Source organism: Chiloscyllium punctatum, chromosome 25 (assembly GCF_047496795.1).
Source record: "Chiloscyllium punctatum isolate Juve2018m chromosome 25, sChiPun1.3, whole genome shotgun sequence".
Classification (NCBI taxonomy): domain Eukaryota; kingdom Metazoa; phylum Chordata; class Chondrichthyes; order Orectolobiformes; family Hemiscylliidae; genus Chiloscyllium; species Chiloscyllium punctatum.
In genome coordinates this window covers 58937020-58961142 of record NC_092763.1, presented here as the reverse complement: position 1 = coordinate 58961142, position 24123 = coordinate 58937020, and the positions used below count along the sequence as shown (strand labels likewise).

Sequence of the window (24123 nt, the reverse complement as noted above, 5' to 3'; positions counted from 1 at the left end):
ACCAGTGGAGTGCCACAAGGATCGGTGCTGGGTCCTCTACTTTTTGTCATTTACATAAATGATTTGGATGCGAGCATAAGAGGTACAGTTAGTAAGTTTGCGGATGACACCAAAATTGGAGGTGTAGTGGACAGCGAAGAGGGTTACCTCAGATTACAACAGGATCTGGACCAGACGGGCCAATGGGCTGAGAAGGGGCAGATGGAGTTTAATTCAGATAAATGCAGGGTGGTGCATTTTGGGAAAGCAAATCTCAGCAGGACTTATTACACTAAATGGAAAGGTCCTAGGGAGTTTTGCTGAACCTTGGAGTTCAGGTTCATAGCTCCTTGAAAGTGGAGTCGCAGGTAGATAGGATAGTGAAGAAGGCAGTTGGTATGCTTTCCTTTATTGGTCAGAGTATTGAGTACAGGAGTTGGGAGGTCATGTTGCGGCTGTACAGGACATTGGTTAGGCCATTGTTGGAAAACTGCGTGCAATTCTGGTCTCCTTCCTATTGGAAAGATGTTGTGAAACTTGAAATGGTTGGGAAAAGATTTACAAGGATGTTGCCAGGGTTGGAGGATTTGAGCTACAGGGAGAGGCTGAACAAGCTGGGGCTATTTTCCCTGGAGCGTCGGAGGCTGAGGGGTGACCTTATAGAGGTTTTCAAAATTATGAGGGGCATGGATAGGATAAATAGACAAAGTCTTTTCCCTGGGGTCAGGGAGTCCAGAACTAGAGGGGCATAGGTATAGGGTGAGAGGGGAAAGATATAAAAGAGAACTAAGGGGCAACGTTTTCAAGCAGAGGGTATACGTGTATGGAATGAGCTGCCAGAGGATGTGGTGGAGGCTGGCAACATTTAAGAGGTATTTGGATGGGTATATGAACAGGAAAGGTTTGGAGGGATATGGGCTGGGTGCTGGCAGGTGACAATAGACAATAGATGCAGGAGTAGGCCATTCTGCCCTTCGAGCCTGCACCGCCATTCAATATGATCATGGCTGATCATTCCTAATCAGTATCCTGTTCCAGCCTTATCTCCATATCCCTTGACTCCACTATCTTTAAGAGCTCTATCCAATTCTTTCTTAAATGAATCCAGAGACTGGGCCTCCACTGCCCTCTGGGGCAGAGCATTCCACACAGCCACCACTCTCTGGGTGAAGTAGTTTCTCCTCATCTCTGTCCTAAATGGTCTACCCCGTATTTTTAAGTTGTGTCCTCTGGTTCGGCACTCCCCCATCAACGGAAATATGTTCCCTCCTGTCAGAGTGTCCAGTCCTTTCATAATCCTATACGTTTCAATCAGATCCCCTCTCAGTCTTCTAAACTCAAGGGTATACAAGCCCAATCGCTTCAGTCTTTCCGTGTAAGGCAATCCTGCCATTCCAGGAATTGACCTCGTGAACCTACGCTGCACTCCCTCAATAGCCAGAATGTCTTTCCTCAAATTTGGAGACCAGAACTATACACAGTACTCCAGGTGTGGTCTCACCAGGGCCCTGTACAGCTGCAGAAGCACCTCTTTGCTTCTATACTCAATCCCGCTTGTTATGAAGGCCAGCATGCTATTAGCCTTCTTCACGACCTGCTGTACCTGCATGCTTGCCTTCATTGACTGGTGGACAAGAACACCCAGATCTCTCTGAACAGCCCCTTTACCTAATTTGATACCATTGAGGTAGTAATCTGCCTTCCTGTTCTTGCCACCAAAGTGGATAACCAGACATTTATCCACAATAAACTGCATCTGCCATGCATCTGCCCACTCACCTAACTTGTCCAGGTCACCCTGTAATCCCCTAACATCCTCATCACATTTCACCCTACCACCTAGCTTTGTGTCATCAGCAAATTTGCTAATGTTATTGCTGATACCATCTTCTATATCATTTACATATATTGTAAAAAGCTGCGGTCCCAGCACGGATCCCTGCGGTACCCCACTGGTCACTGCCTGCCATTCCGAAATGGAGCCGTTAATCACTACCCTTTGTTTCCTATTAGCCAACCAATTCTCTATCCAATCTAGTACTTTGCCCCCAATCCCGTGCGCCCTAATTTTACTCACTAACCTCTTGTGTGGGACTTTATCAAAAGCTTTCTGAAAGTCCAGGTACACTACATCCACTGGATCTCCCTCGTCCATCTTCCGAGTTACATCCTCAAAAAATTCAAGAAGATTAGTCAAGCATGATTTCCCCTTCATAAATCCATGCTGACTCTGTCCTATCCTGTTACTATTATCCAGATGTGCCGTAATTTCATCCTTTATAATAGACTCCAGCATCTTTCCCACCACTGAGGTCAGACTAACTGGTCTATAATTTCCTGCTTTCTCCCGCCCACCCTTCTTAAAAAGTGGCACAACATTAGCCGCCCTCCAATCCTCAGGAACCGACCCCGATTCTATTGAACTCTGGAAAATAATCACCAGCGCATCCACGATTTCCCGAGCCACCTCCTTCAGTACCCTGGGATGCAGGCCATCAGGTCCCGGAGACTTATCAACCTTCAGACCTAACAGTCTCTCCAACACCAAATCCTGGCAAATAGAAATTCCCTTCAGTTCAGGTCCTTCAGCCACTGTTACCACAGGGAGATTGCTTGTGTCTTCCCCAGTGAACACAGATCTGAAGTACCCATTTAATTCCTCTGCCATTTCTTCGTTCCCAGTAATATATTCCCCTGCTTCTGTCTTCAAGGGCCCAATTTTTGTCCTAACCATTTTTTTGCCTTGGACATACCTAAAAAAGCTTTTACTATCCTCCTTTATATTCTTGGCCAGTTTACCTTCGTACCTCATTTTTTCTCTGCGTATTTCCTTCTTACTAATCCTCTGTTGTTCTTTAAAAGCTTCCCAGTCCTCCGTTTTCCCGCTTATCTTTGCTAAGTTATACTTTTTCTCTTTTAACCTTATATGTTTCTTTACTTCCCTCGTCAGCCACGGCCACCCATGTCTCCTCCTGGGATCTTTCTTCCTTTTAGGAATGAACTGATCCTGCATCTTCTGCATTATACACAGAAATATCCGCCATTGTTCCTCCACGGTCTTCCCTGTTAAGGTATTGAACCATTGAACTTTGGCCAGTTGCTCCCTCATAGCTCCATATTTCCCTTTATTCAACTGAAATATTGTCACTTCAGATTGTACCCACTCCCTCTCAAATTGCAGATTGAAGCTTATTGTATTATGGTCACTACTTCCCAATGGCTCCTTCACTTCGAGGTCACTGACCAATTCTGGTTCGTTACACAATACCAGATCCAGAATCGCTTTATCCCTGGTCGGCTCCAGCACCAGCTGCTCTAAAAATCCATCTCTGAGGCACTCCACAAAGTCTCTTTCTTGAGGCCCGATACCATCCTGATTCTCCCAGTCTACCTGCATGTTAAAATCCCCCATAACAACTGTAGTAACATCTTTGCGACAAGCCAATTTCAGCTCCTGATTCAACTTACCTCCAACATCCAGACTACTGTTTGGGGGCCTGTAGATGACTCCCATGAGGGTCTTTTTACCCTTAGTGTTTCGAAGCTCTATCCACACTGACTCTACATCCCCTGACTCTAGGTCCGCCCGCGCAAGGGACTGAATATCCTCCCTTACCAACAAGGCCACCCCACCCCCTCTGCCCGTCAGTCTATCCTTACGATAGCACGTGTAGCCTTGAATATTCATTTCCCAGGCCCTGTCCCCATGAAGCCACGTCTCAGTTATCCCCACAATATCGTATCTGCCAATTTCCAAAAGAGCCTCAAGCTCATCCACCTTGTGTCTAATGCTTCGTGCATTCATATATAGAATTTTTAATTTGTTACTGCTCTCACCCTTCCCCTCAACCCTTATTTCACTCAACTTTACAGCATGATGCCTTTTCCAGTTTTCTGCCTAGGTGGGACTAGATTGGGTTGGGATATCTGGCTAGCATGGACAGGTTGGACTGAAGGGTCTGTTTCCATGCTGTACATCTCTATGATTCTATGACTGATATTTCAAATGAAGTTACATAGGATTACATTTGATATTACATATGGAGACTGCTACTTGGCAAATCTTTATGCTAGCCTTCCAGAAGTAGCCTTAAAGCTCTATAGGAGAAACATTGATAAATGAAATTTTGTTTCATAAAATAATTATTACTCAATGTTAACCTGCCATTCACCAGGCACATAGTGAATTTCTTAACTAGCTCCACTCTTAAATTTCCTGAAGCTTGAGCATGGGCTAAGACGTTAAATATAATCTGACTAACCTAAACATGGATGAACATCCAACTAGAGATACCCAATAGGAAGATAGTTCTTTGATTCACAGAATCAGAAACATTCAGCATAATAGGAGACCATCAGTCCATTGAGCCTGTGCTGACTTCTTGAAAAATCAGTTCTGCTTAATCACACATCTCTGCTTTTTATCAATTACCTCGTATATTTGTCATCCTCAAACCTCTGCCCAAATCCCTTCCAAAAATATTTATGAAATACACAACCTTTGCAGAGAGAACTTTCCAGTTCTTAACAGCTCATTTATCGTGAGATAATCTGCCATTGATTTTGAATCGAAGACTCTTGAATATTAACCATGGTGGATGTTATTAAATATTTTAGCTTGAAAACCTCAATTAGATCTCCTCTTACCCTTATATTCTGCAAGAAATACCGTAACTTAGCTAACTTTCTCCTCATAACTGAAGTTCCATAACCCCTATATCTACAAAACTGGCTTTTAAAACATATTTGCGAAGCTTTTAAGGGCGGCATGGTGGCTCAGTGGTTAGCACAGCTGCCTCACAGCACCAGGGACCCACGTTCAATTCCAACCTCAGACGATATGTAAGTTAGGTGCATTAGTCAGGGGTAAATATAGGATAATAGGCTAGGGGAATGGGTCTGGGTGGGTTACTCTTTGGAGGGTCAGTGTGGACGTGTTGGGCTGAAGGACCTGTTTTCACACTGTAAGGATTCCATGATTCTTTTCTATGATTTTAATTGACAAGTTAAGTGCCCAGGGTGGCATGGTGACTCAGTGGTTAGTACTGCTGTCTCACAGCAACAGGGTCCCAGGTTCGATTCCAGCCTCTGGTGACTGTCTACGTGGAACTTGCACATTCGCCCCGTGTCAGTGTGGCTTCCTCCAGGTGCTCTGACTTCCTCTCACAGTCCAAGGATGTGCAGGTCAGGTGAACTGGCCATGCTAAATTGTCCATAGTGTTAGGTGCATTAGTCAGAGAGAAATGGTCTGGGTGGGTTACTCTTCAGAGGGTTGGTGTAGACCTGTTGGGCTGAAGGGCCTGTTTCCACACTGTAGGGAATCTAATCAAAGTTCAGCACAGGTACTGCTGCACAAACAATGTTGATTTTTATCCTCCAGGTACACTATCAAGCATTTGTTATTTATTTTTTACGGAGCAGAAACTATATAACAGCTGCAAAATGACTTTTGAAGGTGGAAATTAATTGCTCCATTTTTAGATTTGCTTTGTGCAAGATTGTGATGGCAAAGAAAAATAAAAAAAAGACTAAAAATTGTAAGCAGAGAATTACCTCCACAATATCGTCATCAAAGAGCAACCAGAAACCATGGCTCTTTACAATGGTGATATAATGTCCACGATTAGGACCACTAGAAGGAAAAGCATTATGTATTATTATTAGTGAACCTAGTTGCACTAAATCAGATTACAAGTGGTGTAATGTTAGAAATGTATAACATGTCAAAGTGATGAATAAAGTTATTGTGAATTCATAAAAATGACAAAATGCAAAGCTTCAAAGTGCTGGTGATAACTACAGAATAGCTACAGTCAGAAAGAGGACTTTTAGCTAATGAAGAGTCATCTGACTCAAAACATACCTCTGCTTTCTCTCCACAGATGCTGCCTGACTTGTTGAGTTTCACCAGCAATGTGTGTTTGGATTTCAGATCTACAGCAGTTGCAGTTTTATTTTATTTTTGTGAGCATCTTGGCTCTTTGCAAGAGAAATTCAGCTAGTCCTACTCTCCAGTCCCTTCTTGCAGTACTGCAAACTTTTTCTCTAGATGCTTTTCAAATTCCATTTTAAAAGCAATGATTGAATCTGTCTCCACCACACACTTGGGTCCATGATTCCAAACCTAACCACTCGCTGTCAAAAAAATGTTTTCCTCAAGTCACCATCTTGCTTTTTTGTCACTTACTTTAGATCTGTGGCCTCTGGTCCTTTGTTATTTTTTCAAGAGGGGTCATAAAGCAGAGGTTATGATACATCTGGAAATATATCTACTTGTAAACACTTTAAAGTTTTTTTTGAAACACTTGTACAATGAAAGGGGTGTGGCCAGTTCTCCTAATTCAGGGTTTTTTTCTGGTTCAGTCTTAGTAAGCAGTCGGTTTGAAACTGCTGGTCAAGTTTTAGCTAGGGACTCAAAGCCCCATACTGATCCTCTCTCTTCCGCAATTTCTCTCCTGTAAGAACCTGTTTGATTTTGCCTTTTATTGCCAAGGGAGTGTTATGGGATGTTGCAGGAAATCGGAACAGGTCTTTGTTAAGTTGCGTTTTCATGTCAGTTGGGTTTTCAAATAGTTATGTTATTCTAAATTTGGTTTTCTTTTGTTCGTGTTTTGTTTAAACCTGAGTGATTTGACCAGCGACGCTGCTCGTAAGGTGAATTTTCACCTTACACTTGCTTAAAATAACAAGAAACGTTAGGTTCTGGGCTACCTTGAGGGGGTCTGGCCTGGTCCATAACAAGCAGTCACAGGTCAACTTTGGCCACAGGCTGTAATGAGGTCAGGAGACGAATATTATTGGCAGAATCTAAACTGACCAGGCTATTGTTGTGGAAATGCCACTAGATAGGATTTTCAATGACACCCTTCATCACTCTTCTGGTGACCAAGAGAAGACCGATGGGACTGTAATTGCCCAGATGAATTTGTTCGGCTTTTTGTGGACAGGGCATAATTGGGATATTTTCTACATTGTCAGATAGATACTAGAACAGCTTTATTTGGGATGCAGCCAGTTTTGGAGAACAGGCTTTCAAATACTACAGGTTGTTATCAGCATTCACAGCCTTTGTTGCATCCAGTGCCTTTAACTGTTTCTTGATTTCATGTGGAGTGGATTGAATTGACTCAATATTAGCATCTTTGATGTTGGAAACTTCAGGAAGAAGCCTAAATAGATCCAAATAATTCAGGCTGGTCTCTTGCTCTGATGTACTGGGCTCTTCTATCAGTGAGGATAAGAATATTTCTGCAGTCTTCTCCAGTTAGTTACATAATTGTTAAGCCCCATTTATGAATGTATGCGCCAGGTATGCAGAGTTTTAAGCTGATCTGTTGACCGTGGGATTTTATAGCTCTGCCTATTGAATGCTGCTGCAGTTAGTTTGCATGCCAATTTTCTGGTGTTGTAGCTTCATGAGGGTGATACTTTTTTTTAGGTATCCCTGGTGCTGCTTCTGACACTTTCCCCATTCAAAGCAGAAATAGATGAAAATGTTTATGCAGGAATAACAATGTTGAACTCCTGAATACTTCAGCAGTATTACAATGCTTATTTACCATATGCTATTTAAGGCTGCTGCTTATCATCTTTAATAATGATCTTGTGTAGACAACTTAGCAACTTCTCACTAATAACTTGGTAATTGGATTCTAACAATTGTGCAAATCCTGTGCACCCCTTTGTCTTGTCACTTCATTAAGCTGACAACCAAGAGATGAGTCTCTCTGCTTTGTGTCTGGCTATCTGAAAATGCACTAAGTTTCCTTAAATGGGAAATATGGGATATCAACCCAGGTGCTTGTTTGCATCCAATGATTCATGCGTGACTTCTCATTGCTTTCCTTTCTGCCATCAGCCAACTGAAGAGATGACTATGAGAAAGCTGTACTAATTTGGGAATATATGCTACTTTAATCATCTCACTGTAGTCGACATTCAAAGTTTGGGAGAAGATTTGTAGCTCGGGTGCTCGTTGTTGTGGTTCTGTTCGCCGAGCTGGGAATTTGTCTTGCAAACGTTTCGTCCCCTGTCCAGGTGACATCCTCAGTGCTTGGGAGCCTCCTGTGAAGCGCTTCTGCCGGAGGAAACAGCACAGAAGCGCTTCACAGGAGGCTCCCAAGCACTGAGGATGTCACCTAGACAGGGGACAAAACGTTTGCAAGACAAATTCCCAGCTCGGCGTGTAGTCTATATACTTGGAATTTTGTTGCAAGAATTCAACTCTATAACAATGCAAGATTGGATCACAAAATAATCTAGCAAATATCTATACTGACTAAATAATGTAAATGTAAACGATTAGAATTCACCCAGTACATTGTTTCCATTTACATGCTCATGTACTTGCTTGACAATGCAGGTTAAGTATGACCCAAAAAACAGAAATTGCTGGAAAACCTCAGCAGGTCTGGCAGCATCAGAATTAATGTTTGGGGTCCGGTGACCCTTGCTCAGAACAACTGGAGAGAGGAGCAGAACTTCTTCAAGGTGGGCATGCCTAGAAGAAATGTAGCAGTGAGTTCAATATGAAATAAAAACCGGAAGAACTACAGATGCTGTAATCCAAATTGATTTACAGCGTCCACATTTATTTCGGTTTTGATTCAGATTAAAGTAGGAAATGTTTTACTACAACAAAAAGAATATTCAATGTCAAAATGGAACGTGAATAAAACCATATCAGATAATTGCAACAGGTTTTACAAAAGAGATAGTGGGACAGAACCAAGCAGTTAATTACCTGCCACAGTGAACAACCACAGCTACAAGATCATACATTCGGTCTGGATTAGTGGCATCCCCTGATGTGTTAAAGAGTCTCAACTCCAGGGGAAAAACCACCCTGTAAGAGAGTTTAGTGTATCTATGGAGCTGATCCATGTACTTGAATCTTTTCAAATGCAAAGCAAGAATCATTGGAAGTTTCTTCACCCTCATTCTGCAAAGAATGGAAAAATGTTGTCATTTCGCACATTTTAATTTGCAGCATAAGTGAATTTAAAAGTTCCAAATTTGCTTTGCTACTAATTAAAATTTAACAAAAATCATAACTTTGACTCTGCCAATCTAATCCCAAAGCTTTCATAATTAGGTTGAAATAATTTCAGGTATCATGGACATAACACAGTAAAAAGATGTATAAACTTTAAAGGAAGAAAGTAAGGCACAGTTAGGATTTATCTACAGTATGTTCAGAAAATTCATTTATCACTTTTCTTCAAGTAGCTTTATCATTAGTAAGCCAACCATTTACTTTATTGTTTAGAAAATTAAAGTGTTCACCTCTTTTGTGCTTCCTGCTTACTGCGACACTGCTCACAGTAGTATTTATATTCACTGCAGAGCGTCTCAGTGTTGCTGAATCCTCTGTAGAATAAACAAAATTACTTATTAACAGAGGCACACTTTGGATACATCAAAAAAGTTCTGAAAATTATGAAACACTCTTAATGAAATTAATAAGAAATACTGTTACTACTTTGAAACAAAGAGTCTGACTGTATGATTAGCTGCTGTCATTGTTTTACACGTACCCCATTTTGTTATATCTTTCCCCCAGAAATCTAGATGAATTACAAATCTTGTATAATATGCCAGGTAGTGAGTGCTGGCAAATTATTTGAATTCAAGAGATATCATAGCTGAGCTCAATCCTCACCTAGATTGTCATTAACATTCATGTGCACTTCTAACCTAAATAACTTTTAAGATAAACTTCACTTCTTCATATCTCCAATCTAGTTTGCTGAAGATTCATTTTTGTTTTTGATAAAGAAGTATCCAAGGTCCTTATTATGAATCACATTCAGTTTGAATATAATTGCAAAGGTATTTCAGCAAATCAGGTTAGAGAGTCTTGGTGATATCAAGCTTAAGATGTGAAAGCCCACATAATGTTGGAGATGGAAAGAGTGAAGGAAATAATAAGTTCCACAGTTCTCAACTACTGAAAAGAGAAGTAATTTGAATGAATAGAATGATACAAGTCTTGGCGTCAACACAATATGGGGTGCAAGGTGTAGGATTGCATACTTAAAGTGCAAAAGATTTAAAAAAGCAAAACTCAATGTAGCAATGATGTTATGAAGTTGAAGGCATGTCGTGTACCTTTAAGAGAGAGTGAATGCTGTTCTGAACTGAAAGCTCACAAGCGTCTATTTATTTGACTAGATGGAAGTCCCAGAGTGTACTGGAAAAGTGAAGATATGTAACACTGGCTGTGAAATGGATACCCGAGTTGGTTGCTGTTTTGACAACAATTTGAATTTAACCAGTTTAAATTATGCCCCAGGATACTAGTTTGAATTTATTGTTTTGCCAACATCAGCCCAAAGAGGAGATCCAATGTTGGGAGTATAAAAATGTGGGCATTTTGAAAATTGGAGAGAGCGCAACTGCTATCAGGACAGATCCAAGAAATTAATAACACTCGCTATTAGAAAGTACCGTTTCATATGAAACATACCCACAGTAAAAAGAACGGTGACCTAGAGAATTCAGCAGCCGGAAGAGCAAAGTCACAGAAGATTACAGCGGCTGCTTGGTTTTGAAATTAACTTGATGTAATTTTAGTAAGTGTCCTATTGGAGCTGCATATTGTTATTGAGTTGGAGGTAAGTGATAAGCAGTTAAGAAAAAGGGGGCTTAGAGTTGTGAATAGTTGTTTAATGTTCACTTTTAGAGTTTAAAAAAATAAATTGCTATTATTCTCTTTAAGTAGTGGAATTTGGAAGTTCTCAGGTTATGGGGCGAGGTGAGCTTTTCTGGGTGTTTGGTTTATTTAACAGAGGGGTTCACTGCCGTGTCGTAACAGTTTGGGGACTCAGTTCTGAGATTTGGATAGATTTGGACAGGTTTAGACAGATCCAGTCTGAGATTTAGACAGATTTGGGGTACAAAAGGTGCCAGTAAGTTTAAACATCCTAGATCTTTAAATAAGACTTCCCAAATTTGCCAAGAAAGTTTAGAAAGACAGAGGAAGGGCATACTTTTAGAATTAGCAAATAGAATTGGATTTAACCAGGGACAAAAGGAAAGCTGAAATTACAATGAAATTGGTCAAGCACTTGGGTATATCAGAGAAACAGACAAGCGTGGTAGAGTTAGAAAAATTGACATTGCAATTGAGGCAAATAGAGTTAGAAGGTAAAGAAAGGGAAAGAAGAGTCATGTGAGGAGAGAAAAATAAAGAAAGCAAGAGAAGGTTTTTAGCTGAGCAAACAGAAAGAAAAAAGAGAAAGGGAGAGAAAATTTGAACCTCAGAAGTTGGAAATTTGTCAGAAAAGTCAAGTTAACAGGATGGAGATGGAGCGAGAAGATGATGATATATATAAATATATTAAAACATTGCCACATTGTGAAGAGAAAGATGTCAAAGCTTTATTTCATTTGAAAAATTGGCTAAGCAGATGGAGTGGCCAGAGAACTTGGGGTAATGCTAGTTCAGACTAAGCTGGTGGGCAGAGCTAGTGAGGTACTTGCAGCACTGTTAGATGAGGGGTCAAGAGATTATGCAAATGTCAAACTACTTTGACATACTTATGAATTAAGTGTATAGACAGCGGTTCAGAAACAAAGGAGGAACCAGTTCAAATTTATGTTGAGTGCAAAAAAATTAAACATTGCAATTTTGATAGTTGGATGCAGGCCTTAAAAATAGATAAGAGCTTTGAGGCTCTAAGATTATTCTGTTGGAGTTTAAAAACTCACTTCCAGAGATGATGATAATACCTGCGGATGAACAGAAAGTTCATGAAGTGAGAAGAGTGGCAGAGATGACAGATAAATGTGCATTGTTGCACAAGGTGAAATTTAGCTTCTGACTGGAATTTCATCCTGTGAGGAATAGAAATTGGGAGAAGGGGAGATTCTTCGCAACAAAACAAAGAGTAGAGTACACTTGTAATGAAGAGGTTGGAAAGGTGAAAGGCCTCAGGTGTTTTCACTGTAATAGAGTGGGACACATAAAATTACAGTGCCGGTGGTTTAAGGAGGGCACTGGGAAAAGATGTTTTCACTGCCATAAGGTGAACATGCAAGATCTCAGCGCTGGTCATTGAAGAAAGGCACTGTGGGAAAAGATGTGGTAAAGAGGCTAAACTAGTGGGATTAATGAAAGCAGTAAAGGAAACTCCAAGAAAACTTGAGGAACTGCAGGACAGTGCACAGCCTAGGCAGAGGCTGGATATTGAGTTAGTGCCTGATCTCTATAAAGACGTCACCTCTGAAGTATATGGGGAAAAGGGAAAGAAGTTACAATTTTGAGAGACACGGGAGCTAATCAGTCTCTAATAGGAAGAGATTAATGTGTTTGCACTTTCTTATATGTTACCCGAGAGAGGGGTTATTTGTGGAATAGATGAACAGAAATTTAACATTCCCCTGTGTAAGGTCAGGTTGGATAGCCAAATGAAGACTGAGGAAATAACAGTGGGAGTGATTGACAGGATGTCAGTTCCAGGAATGTGCTTTGTTCCTGGGAACAATTTAGCAGGATTGAAGGTGGGAATGACACCCTCTATTGTGGAGAAGCCAAAGGACCAGGGAACTGAGGAAATAAAAGAAAAATATTCTGGAATTTTTCCAGACTGTATAGTAACAAGATCCCACTGTCATAAGTCACAGCAAGAAGCAAAAACTAAAGAGATAGATGAAGGATGTGAGGTTCAGTTAGGTGACACCCCGTTTGATGTAATGCTGCAGGAAAAACCTCAAAAGGTAGAAGGTCAGGCAGAAGTGTTTAGTCATAGAGATGTACAGCACAGAAACAGACCCTTTGATCCAACTTGTCCATGTCAAACAAATATCCTAGCCTAAACTAGTCCCAATTGCCAGCACTTGGCCCATATCCCTCTAAGAGGTAAAAACAATGACTGCAGATGCTGGAAACCAGAATCTGAATTAGTGGTGCTGGAAGAGCACAGCAGTTCAGGCAGCATCCAAGTAGCTTCGAAATCGACGTTTCGGACAAAAGCCCTTCATCAGAAATAAGGGCTTTTGCCCGAAACGTTGATTTCGAAGCTACTTGGATGCTGCCTGAACTGCTGTGCTCTTCCAGCACCACTAATCCAGATCCATATCCCTCTAAACCCTTCCTACTCACAAACCCATCCAGATGCTTTTTAAATACTGCAATTGTACCACTACTTCCTCTGGCAGCTCATTCCATACACGCACTACCCTCTGCATGAAAATGTTGCTCCTTAGGTATCTTTTATACCTTTCCCCTCTCACCCTAAACTTATGCCCTCTAGTTCTGGACTCCTCCACCCCAAAGACTTTCATGCATGTTATGATTTATTGCATATGTCCTCTCCCTAAAATTGAAAGTGGGAACCAATACTTGCTAACCATAATGGATGCATCAACCAGATTTCCAGAGGCAATTCCATTATGGAGCATTAACGCAAAAAGGGTAGAGGAGTAGTCAGTAGCTTTCTTTACTTGGTACGGGCTATCCAGAGAGTTTCAGTCAGACCAAGGATCTAATTCTACTGCTAGGCTATTTAAGGAAGTCATGGATCGCTTAGGGCATACTGCACTTTAAATTAAGTGCATACTATCCTCGATCCCAGGGAGCTTTGGAAAGATAGCATCAGACCTGGAGACCAATGTTAAGAGTGTATTGTTAGGATTACCCAAATGATTGGGATGAAGGTATCCCATTCGTTTTGTTTGCCATTAGGGATATCCCAAACGAATAGAGTAACATTCGGACATGAAGTAAGAATCCCTTTGAAATTAATTAAAGAGAAACCGATAGGACCGAAGTCGGAGATCTCACACATGGATGATGTATCTAAAGTGAGGGACAGATTAAATTAGGGAGGTGAATTAGCTAAATAGCACCTGAAGAGGGCACAGCCGAGAATGGTGGCAAATAAAAACTCTAAAATTTGGACGTCTTCCCATGAGGATGACGTATTAGCATTGTTACCAGTAGTAGGAGATCCCTTCAAAGCCAGGTTTAATGGTCCCTATCAAATTGAGAAAAAGTTAAGTCAGGTAAACTATCTAATAAAAAATGCCGAATGGAAAAAAGCTTTATCAGGTATATCATGTGAATATGTTGAAACCTTACCATAATAGAGGCAGGGATCTGGAGAAACAGGTGTTACTTACTGCCCTGCAGATTGAGGAATCCAATCCAGATGTCATGGAGTTTGATCTGCCTCAAAATGCGTTAAGTAATGAGGAAATCCTTGAGAAGTGGGATATGTTAGTGAACACTGTCTCAGAAGCAAAGGACCCAGTTGAAAGGTTTGTTGCAGCAGTATGAGGACATATACAGAAATAAGATGGGGAGGACTAATGCTATTTTGCATGAGGTAGAAGTAGGGAAAGCTGTTCTGATAAAACAACACCCCTACAGACCTCTCTAAAAGCCACACAGGTCCAGAAGGAAGTGGTTATGATGCTCAATGAAGATACTGAGTCAGAGTTGAGTGGAGCTCATCCATGATGTTGGTATCCAAATTTGACGGAACTCAACGATTTTGAGTTGACTATTGGAAGGATAATGCCATAACAAAATTGGACTCCTATCCAATACCAAGATTGGAGGACTATATAGGGAAATTAGGTCAAGCCACTTACATCACAAAGTTGGTTATTGGCAGGTACCTTTATCAGAGAAAGCAAAAGACGTTTCTGCATTTGTAACCCCAAATGGGCTATATCAATTCAAGTTGATGCCCTTTGGAATGAAAAATGCACAAGTCACATTCCAAAGACTTAAGAAAGGAGTTGTGGCCAGATTAACAAATTGTGCGGTTTATCTAGATAATGTAGTGACCTTTCGCGAGTCATGGAAAGATCACATGGTACAGTTGGCAGAGATCGTTGAACGATTAAAAGAAGCAAAACTGAGAATAAGCTTAAACAAAACAGAATTCGCGAAGGCAGAGGTAACGTTCTTGGGACATAACATCAGTCATGGAAAGTTGACACTAAGGAACATGAAGACGAAGGTCATAAGAGACATTTCTACCACCATCCTCGAAGAAAGAGGTGCTTCGATTTTTGGGACTAAGTGGATTCTACCAGAAGTTGATTCCAAACTTCAGAAGCATGGTGGCACCACTAATAGATTTACTAAAGAAGAACACAAAATTTCAGTGGACAGAACAATCCCAGGAGGCATCCAAGAATTTAAAAGCAATATTAACCACTGCACCAGTTTTAGCTATTAATAAACCCTTCAAAGATGCAATCAATGCTAGCGATATAGACATTGGAGCTGTACTGCTACAGGAAGATCATGACGGAATTGAATGGCCATTTGGCTATTTTGCAAAGGAACTCAACAACCCACACCTGAGAAAATACTCTACCATCGAAAAAGAATTATTGAGTTTGATACTGGCCTGACAACAGTTTAATGTTTATGTGACGAACAATGTGTCGAAGACAGTTGTGTACACGGACCACAATCCTCTTACATTCTTGGAAAGATTTAAAGACAAAAATATCAGACTATTTAGTTGGAACCTCATGTTACAGACTTGTAATTTACAAATTGTACATGTTGTGGGTCATAACAATCTGATAGCAAGTGCATTATCGCAGATTTAAAGAAGGGGTAGATAAGATTAAGATAGCTTCTAATATTATATATACGTGTGTAGAAACTAATATGAAAAGTATAACTTAGATTAATGACCTATGTTTTTTCATTATAAAGGGATTAATAATTGGGAAAAAAAGCCATCTTTCCATTATGATGGATCATTTTTTTCTAAAGGGGGGAGGTGTTATGAAGTTGAAGGCATGTATTGTACCTTCGAGAGACAGTGAATGCTGTTCTGAACTGAGAGCTTACAAGCACCTGTGTATATGACGAGATGGCAGACCCAGCGTGTAGTGAAAATTGAAAATATATAACATTTGGATATGAAATGGATACCAGAGTTGGTTGCTGTTTTGACAACAATTTGAATTTAACCAATTTAAATTATGCCCCAGGATATTAAAACCCAACCGAGATTGGATTTATTGTTTTGCCAACATCCAACCAATGAGACAATCCCATGTTGAAAGTATACAAATGCGGGCATTTTGAAAACTGGAGAGAGGGTAACTGCCATCAGGACAGATACAAGAAATTAGGAAACACTCGTTATTAGAAAGAACCTTTTCACATGAAACATACTCAGAGTTAAAAGAAAGAAGGTGACCCAGAGAACTCAGGAGCCAGAAGAGTGAAATCATAGAAGATGACAGTGGCTATGTGGTTTTGAAATTAAGTTGATGTAATTTTAATAAGTGTCTTATTGGAACAGCATATTGTTATAGAGTTGGAGGCAGGTAATAAGCAGCTAAGAGAAAGAGGGGCTTAGAGTTGTGAATAGTTGTTGTTTAATGTTCACCTTTAGAGTTAAAAAATATAAACTGATGTTATTTTCCTTAAATAGTGGAATTTAGGAGTTCTGTCACGCACATTTTAACAGTTTATGAAGTGAGGTGAGCTTCTCTGGGTGTTTGGTTTAATTAACAGAGGGGTTCACTGCCGTGTCATAACAATGACCATGTACATAAAAGGTTAAAACAGCAAGAGTTCTTGAAGTGAGAAAAACTGCCTGTTTGAATTCACAGGAAATGCCTAAAGAGCCTTCCTATATATTGCAACAGCATTTCAAATCTTGGACAGACCTGTCCTCTCCAGAGAATTGGGGTCTTGAAGAGAAAAGGAAGATCTTGTATAAAAATTTAAAATGAAAGTTTGGCAAATCCAGAGTCAACAAAAGAAGAATATGGGGTAGAGCCCAAAACAGTGATCTTAAGTTATACTGTGACCTTGAACTGAACTAATTTAAGGAAGAGAGATACTGCAACAGTTCAGCATTAAGGAAGGGTGAGACTAATTGGGATAAGGACTGTCTTCAGCCAAACCTATCTTGTAAGTTGCTAATTGCAACTGTACGATACATATAAGTCTCAAAAGGGTTGAATAAAGCAGTATTTTCAATGCCCTTCAAAAGGGCATGGAGAATTTTACAACTGAACAGCAAAAAGAATAATAGGTATGTACAATCCAAGACCGGTTGTGAAGTCATTAGCAAAAGCGATTCATAGAATGGGACAATAGATGGAGATGGTATGATGGAAGAACAATAACACTTCTGGCTGTTCTTGCAACGTAGGAAAAACCTAACTGCGGGCTTTATAACACTGGTACAAGAATTATGATTCAAAAGAAAGATGCAAACTTTACTCCACCCTTAAGTGCAACACCTGAATCAGATGCGTGTGACACAGACAGTGAATGCAATAAGTGGTAAAGCAATTCATTACCGAGCAGTGACAGTGCTCACCTCAAATACAAAGTTCAAGTCTGCTACTCCCTGCCCCCCAAAAACTTCTGCAATTTTCATTCCCAGTTTTCTGCAGGCAACAGGAATGGCAAAGAATGAAAATATAGAAATAATTTTGAGGGCAAACTGATTTACAACAGGTAACAAATATTTTTAGGCAGTTTAGAATTTTGATGAATCACACAAAGATTACTGAAGGGATGGAAAGGCACTAGGGAACTTCAGTTTAATTGAAACTGAATTGCCATCACCTCAGTAAGAAAAAGCTTACCTGATGTTGCTATCACAGGTATGCACCCAGCAGTGGAAAAACACTGAAAATGTCCTGTTCCCTAAAGTAAAATTAGATAAAGTAGCATTTACTTTGAAAAATTAAAACTCTGGAAATACTTTTGACACAATTACCTTTCCTTACAAAGAAACAAAGGTGAAATATTATGACCACATCTTCAGTAGGGTTTATTTTTCCACAGATGAGCACATACCATAAATGCCTTCATAGGTAAGCTTCCCATGACAATCATGGCAATGTTTCAGTTTTAGCTGAGACTTTCCCATAGGCTCAGTAAAGGTTAGCACACATTGCGCAAGTTAGAGAGATAGGATCAATTGTACACTCTGTGGAAGACATGGGTGGACCACAAGATCGCTCTCATTCAATACTTTCATGTTCACTTTCCAGTGCCTAATAAATGTGCACTTTAAAAATTTATATTTAGAGTACTCATCTAACATGGTTACTTAACAATATTTTCTGAAATGTTTAGCCATTCCTCAAAGGAGCTTTGAAAATGAAAAAATTAAATTATCTTCCCTTGCCCAAAACATGTTTGATTAGAACCAGCTAAATATCTTGCACCCTGCAAACTCATGCGTGAAAAAACACCTTTCTAAAATATAATAAGTAGCACTAAGTGTATTCACAAAGAATAAAATTAAACTTTGTACTTAACACTAAGTCCTAGTTCCCTGTCTAGGTGACATCTTCAGTGCTTGGGACCCTCCTGTGAAGTGCTTCTGTGATCTTTCCTCCAGCATTTGTAGTGGTTTGAATCTGCTGCTTCTGATTGTCAGTTCCAGCTGTCTGCTGCAGTGGTTGGTATATTGGGTCCAGGTCGATGTGCTTATTGATTGAATCTATGGATGAGTGCCATGCCTCCAGGAATTCCCTGGCTGTTCTCTGTTTGGCTTGCCCTATAATAGTAGTGTTGTCCCAGTCGAATTCATGTTGCTTGTCATCTGCATGTGTGGCTACTAAGGATAGCTGGTCATGTCGTTTCGTGGCTAGTTGGTGTTCATGGATGCGGATCGTTAGCTGTCTTCCTGTTTGTCCTGTGTAGTGTTTTGTGCAGTCCTTGCATGGGATTTTGTAGACTACATTGGTTTTGCTCATGCTGGGTATTGGGTCCTTCGTTCTGGTGAGTTGTTGTCTGAGAGTGGCTGTTGGTTTGTGTGCTGTTATGAGTCCTAGTGGTCGCAGTAGTCTGGCTGTCAGTTCGGAAATGCTCTTGATGCGGAGGAAAGATCACAGAAGCGCTTCACAGGAGGCTCCCAAGCACTGAAAATGTCACGTCTGCAATACAAATTCCCAGCTCAGCGAACAGAATCACAATAACGAGCACCCGAGCTACAAATCTTCTCACAGACTAAGCCCTAATTAACATTTGCAAAGTAATTTGCTTCAGGTCCTGTGTTTCTTTACATTCAATTCCATAACCTGAAACACAACGTTCACAATGCAGATAAACAGCCAAATTGAACAGCACGTCTTCGATTGTGCATCCCACAGGTTTTTACGTTTTCAAACTACATATATTTTTTGAATTTTGAAGTTATTTGCTCATTGTGGCTGCATTTCATACCAGTCAAATCAAGTTATCTGTTCATTATATCGACATACAAAAATTAAAAACCCAACAAATCAAACAGTTTCCCCGTGTCTGCGTGGGTTTCCCCCGGGTGCTCCGGTTTCCTCCCACAGTCCAAAAAATGTGCAGGTTGGGTGAATTGGCCGTGCTAAATTGCACGTAGTGTTAGGTGAAGGGGTAAATGTAGGAGTATGGGTCTGAGTGGTATACGCTTCGGCAGGTCGGTGTGGACTTGTTGGGCCGAAGGGCCTGTTTCCACACTGTAAGTAATCTAATCTAATCTAAAAAAGTATGTATTACACCAAGTATAATTGGTATTGTGCAACAGTATTGGCACTTATTCATCAGCCAAGCAGCCATCCGTCACCTTAAATTAGCAAAGCTAAGCTGAATCCTAGCTTCTTTTTCAGATGTTAACACGTATAAATATTGATCACTGGATATCAATTGAGAATGGTTGCTGTATTTTATCTTTCATCTGAGATGAACCTATAAAACCAACTGTAGCAGCCCCAACCACATTTCAGCTTAATCAACACTGACCTTTTGCAAAATCCTCTGACTTCTATAATGTTGTACCACTTAAATGATAATTAAACTCACTAAAGAGGTGATCAATGAGCTTATGGTCTATATATGATGCTAAAAATCTTCTTAAATACATTAGACTGATGCACAATTTCAGAACATCTGTCCTTTAAAATAACTGTTTAGATGTCATGCACAAACTTTATTATTTGCACTTTACAAATAATAAAACCTAGCAAATTCACTTTTAATAAAACTGTTAGATCACTATCCTCATGTAAAAGTTTCTATTTGAAGGCTGAAATTCTCAGGACCTGGCAGCAAAAGTCTGCTGGTGGGAACTGGCACACAAATTGATTGAAAAGATGAATTTCACTGAATAGCTATTACGTATAGCAATCAAGGACTCAAGTACACTGGGGCCCCATTGGGATTGTTGCAGGCAGTAAGATACATCTTGCTATTTAAGCAATTTGGCACACTGCATGGGAGAAACAAACGTGTCTTCTATGTTTGTGGGAGATTATAGGAGAGGCAAGAAAGGAAAGTGGAAAGTGTAGTAAGGATGGGGGAGCAATGGGAGGGGTGACAGATTGTTGTTTCCAACTCAAATCAGTTTTGGAAGAAAACTCCATTCTGAATGAAGGGACTGAAATCAAGGATGGTTTGGATGGGGTGAGGAAGTAAGTTGCGGGGGGGGGGGGGAGGGTGGCGGGAAGAAAAGGGGGCATGAACTAGATGGGAAAAAATTTGTTCAACAGAAGAATACCCAATGTAAAGTTGACTATACGTTTATATCATGGGATTGTGCAACTTCACAATTTAGAAGCAGTGACCCCAAGACTATGTGATTCAAACTGAGTATAACAAATTCATAAAAGGAGTAAGCAAGCATTGCAAGACTGTAAGAGAAATTCAGAGACTTGAGCTTCAATCCGACCAGGCAATGAAAGATACATACATCAGTGTACTCCCAGTTATTGTAACCATCTAGAAGAACTATAATATATAAATGACATATAACTTCATGCTTAACTTCGGAATTGTTCTCAGTTTTATTAGGTATTCATTAGGCAAGAAAGATTCTCCAGTTTTTATTTACACCTTTACATTAAATGGAAATTATTCTGTTCATTAACAGGACAATTATCCTTAACATGTAATTCAATTCTTTTGGATAAAAATCAGCAAAATCATCAAAGCAAAGATCCCAAGACATCCAATTTTCACTAAGAATAGTTACCTAATGAAATCACTTCTGCGATGCATAACCTCAATGCCTGCTACACAGGGCTTTTCTTGTTTAAAACAAAATAAAATAGATCTAATAACACAAATCAGATTAAATTTAGTATCAATTGGAGCCCATGTCATCTTTAAAGCATAAATGTGAGCCATTATATTCACATGGTGGTTAATGTATTGATCAGACGCCAACGGAAGCAGAGGAAATGAGTACCAACATAAAATACAAAAAAATGAGACAAACTATAAAAACTTGTATTTATGTAGAATTTTTCACCACGATGTTACATTCCAAAGTACTTCTCAGCCAATTCAGCACTTTTGATAATGAGTCACTATTATAATGTATGCAAATATTGCTATCAATTTTGGCATAACAAAGATTCCACAAATGACAGAACTTACTACAAGATAATTTGTTTCATTTATCTTAGTTAAGGAACACATATTGACCAGGACACTGGAAAACATAATTCTTCTTTCACAAAAATGGCATGGTATCTTCTGTGCTCTTCTGGGGGCCTGACTTTAATAACCCAGTCAAATGAGGGCATCCCCAATAGTGGTAACACAAAGATCTTCACTGTTAAATTTGAGAATTCCTGGGCAGGTTTCTAACAGGAGGCTCCTATCCAAATATTCTGTGCAGGAGATATCTAAAAGTAAGTGGGTAATCTTTAAATCTGATCAGAATCAGAATTAGACATTTTGATTCTGTTTCAAATATCCAGGTGTCTATCATCTTTGATGGTATGACTAAGTAGTAAGAAATACTGGATTAGTGGTGCTGGAAGAGCACAGCAGTTCAGGCAGCATCCAACGAGCAGCGAAATCAACGTTTCGGGCAAAAGCCCTTCATCAGAAATAAGTAGTAAGAAATGGCAATCACAAAGTTAATTTTGTAATGGATGTATATCCATCTAAAATTCACAACTTCCATCCCTGCTTAAGCTTGAGGAATTTCTACCCTTAAATGGCATGCTGAACATGTGGACTCCCAGAAAATGTAACCATTTGTGTCAATATCCAGTTATTTTGCAAAAATAAAGAGTTGGATGAACGTATGTTTACAGAATTTGAGGGTTATGGGAAAATAAATAACACTATTCAATACTGATTCTATACTTTGCTATCTGTCTACAAGTATGCTTAAACTATTTGAGAAGATTGCTGCTTTGTCACATTGTGCATTAGTTCACACGGAGCAATTTTAACCTAGCTTGGGAAGCAGGAAATCTTTGGGATCACGTGGGATGTAGTTTCTGACCCCATCCATTATGGACAGTGATACTGGATGGGTGTAAATCAGGATTACATTTGTTCCCATTACATCCCTAATGAGCAAATAAGGTTAAAATTGCCCCCAATTTGAATCTCTCCTTTACACTTAAGAATGGATTACAGATTTGAGCTGAAATGGTCAAAGATGCTCTTTCACTTCAGCTATGGTTGCTGGAATGTGTTTCAGTGTCTATAACCAAGTGGTTTCTGGTATATGGGGAGCATTTTCTTTTGGTGCTGTGCCTTAGTCACATTGTGAACATGGTGGGCTGATTTCCACTGTGTTAGTTTCATGAGTGGATTTTAAGTGACCAGGGGAAATCTGCCACAGTTAGTATTGGAGTGACTGAAACCACCTTTTGTTGAAACTCATTTTACAGGGCAGTGCAAACTCAACAATGGCAAATATTAATAGCTGCTTCCACTAGGGAATGAAGTGAAGCACTACTAAGAGTTTTGTCTTTTTGTCCTGCATGGTGTTACATTTTTTGCCTTGTGGATAAACATCTCAACGTAGCAAGAACTTGATGATAGTTTATGCTGAGAGAGGGGTTAGACGAGAATAATTGCTATTCTGCTACATGTATTGGTTAGGCCACTTTTGGAATACTGTGTGCAATTCTGGTCTCCTTCCTATTGGAAGGATGTTGTGAAACTTGAAAGGGTTCAGAAAAGATTTACAAGGATGTTGCCAGTGTTGGAGGATTTGAGCTATGGGGAGAGGCTAAGCAAGCTGGGGCTGTTTTGCCTGGAGCGTCAGAGCCTGAGGGGTGACCTTATCAAGGTTTATAAAATCATGAGGGACATGGATAGGATAAATAGTCAAAATCTTTTCCCTGGGGTGTGGGAGTCCAGAACTAGAGGACATAGGTTTAGGGTGAGAGGGAAAAGATATAATAGAGACCTAAGGGGCAACTCTTTCACACAGAGAGTGGTACGTGTATGGAACAAGCTGCCAGAGGAAGTGGTGGAGGCTGGTACAATTACAGCATTTAAAAGCCATCTGGATGGGTATATGAACAGGAAGGGTTTGGAGGGATATGGACCAAGTGCTGGCAAATGGGACTAGATTAGGTTGGGATATCTGGTCAGCATGGAGAAGGGTCTGTTTCCGTGCTAAACATCTCTATGATTATGACTTTTTACACAGGACCACAGGAAATGACATCACAAACCCAAATAAACCCAAACATATAAATAGAAAGCAGGAATTTTTAGATTGCTTCGCCTGAGGTCCACTAAAGATGTTACCTAGTAGAGTAATGAAACATCTGGAAATGAACCTTCCTGCTCAGTGAGCAAACCTACATCCTTTTTACAAATGACATATGGAAATCAACTGAGTATTCTTTAAGTGAGAGAAAGGAAGGAAACACATGATATGAGGAAAGTGCAGTTTGCATGTCCAAGCTTGATAGGCTGAATTGTCATAGAGTCATAGAAACAGATCTTTCAGTCCATGCCGAACATAATCCCACTCTAGTCTAGTCCCACCTACCAACACCCTGCCCATATCCCTCTAAACCTTTCCTATTTATGTACCTATCCAAATGTCTTCTAAATATTGGAACTGCACCCGCATCACCATTTCCTCACGAAGTTCATTCCACATGCAAACCACCCTGTGTGTACAAAAGTTGCCCCTCATGTCATTTTTGAATCTTTCTCCTTTCACTTTAAAAATATGTCTCCTAGTCTTGAAATCCCCCACCCGAAGGAAAAGACAACTATCATTAACATCTATACCTCGCATTACTTTACAAACGTCTATCAGGTCGCCTCTCAATCTCCTATGCTCCAGTGAAAAAAGTCTCAGCCTATCCAACCATTCTTTATCACTCAAGCCTTCCATACCTGGCAACTCTCTTCAGCTTGATTCTATCCTTCATATAACTGGATGACCAGAA

At 40.0% G+C, this 24123-nt stretch overlaps 1 protein-coding gene across 3 annotated transcripts in view; it reads right to left on the bottom strand.

Moving 5' to 3' along the window:
- The window catches only part of LOC140495970 (ubiquitin carboxyl-terminal hydrolase 12-like), a 69160-nt gene that overhangs the window by 5582 nt on the left and 39455 nt on the right, over positions 1-24123 (bottom strand). For 2 of the 3 annotated variants that reach the window (XM_072595325.1, XM_072595327.1), the window contains 3 exons: positions 9265-9348; positions 8723-8920; positions 5533-5611 (listed from right to left, as the gene is read on the bottom strand). In XM_072595325.1, the coding sequence (XP_072451426.1) occupies positions 5533-5611; positions 8723-8920; positions 9265-9348 (361 nt within the window). Of the gene's footprint in view, positions 1-2060; positions 2150-5532; positions 5612-8722; positions 8921-9264; positions 9349-24123 lie in introns of all 3 variants that reach the window. The other variant, XM_072595326.1, reaches the window with a different exon arrangement.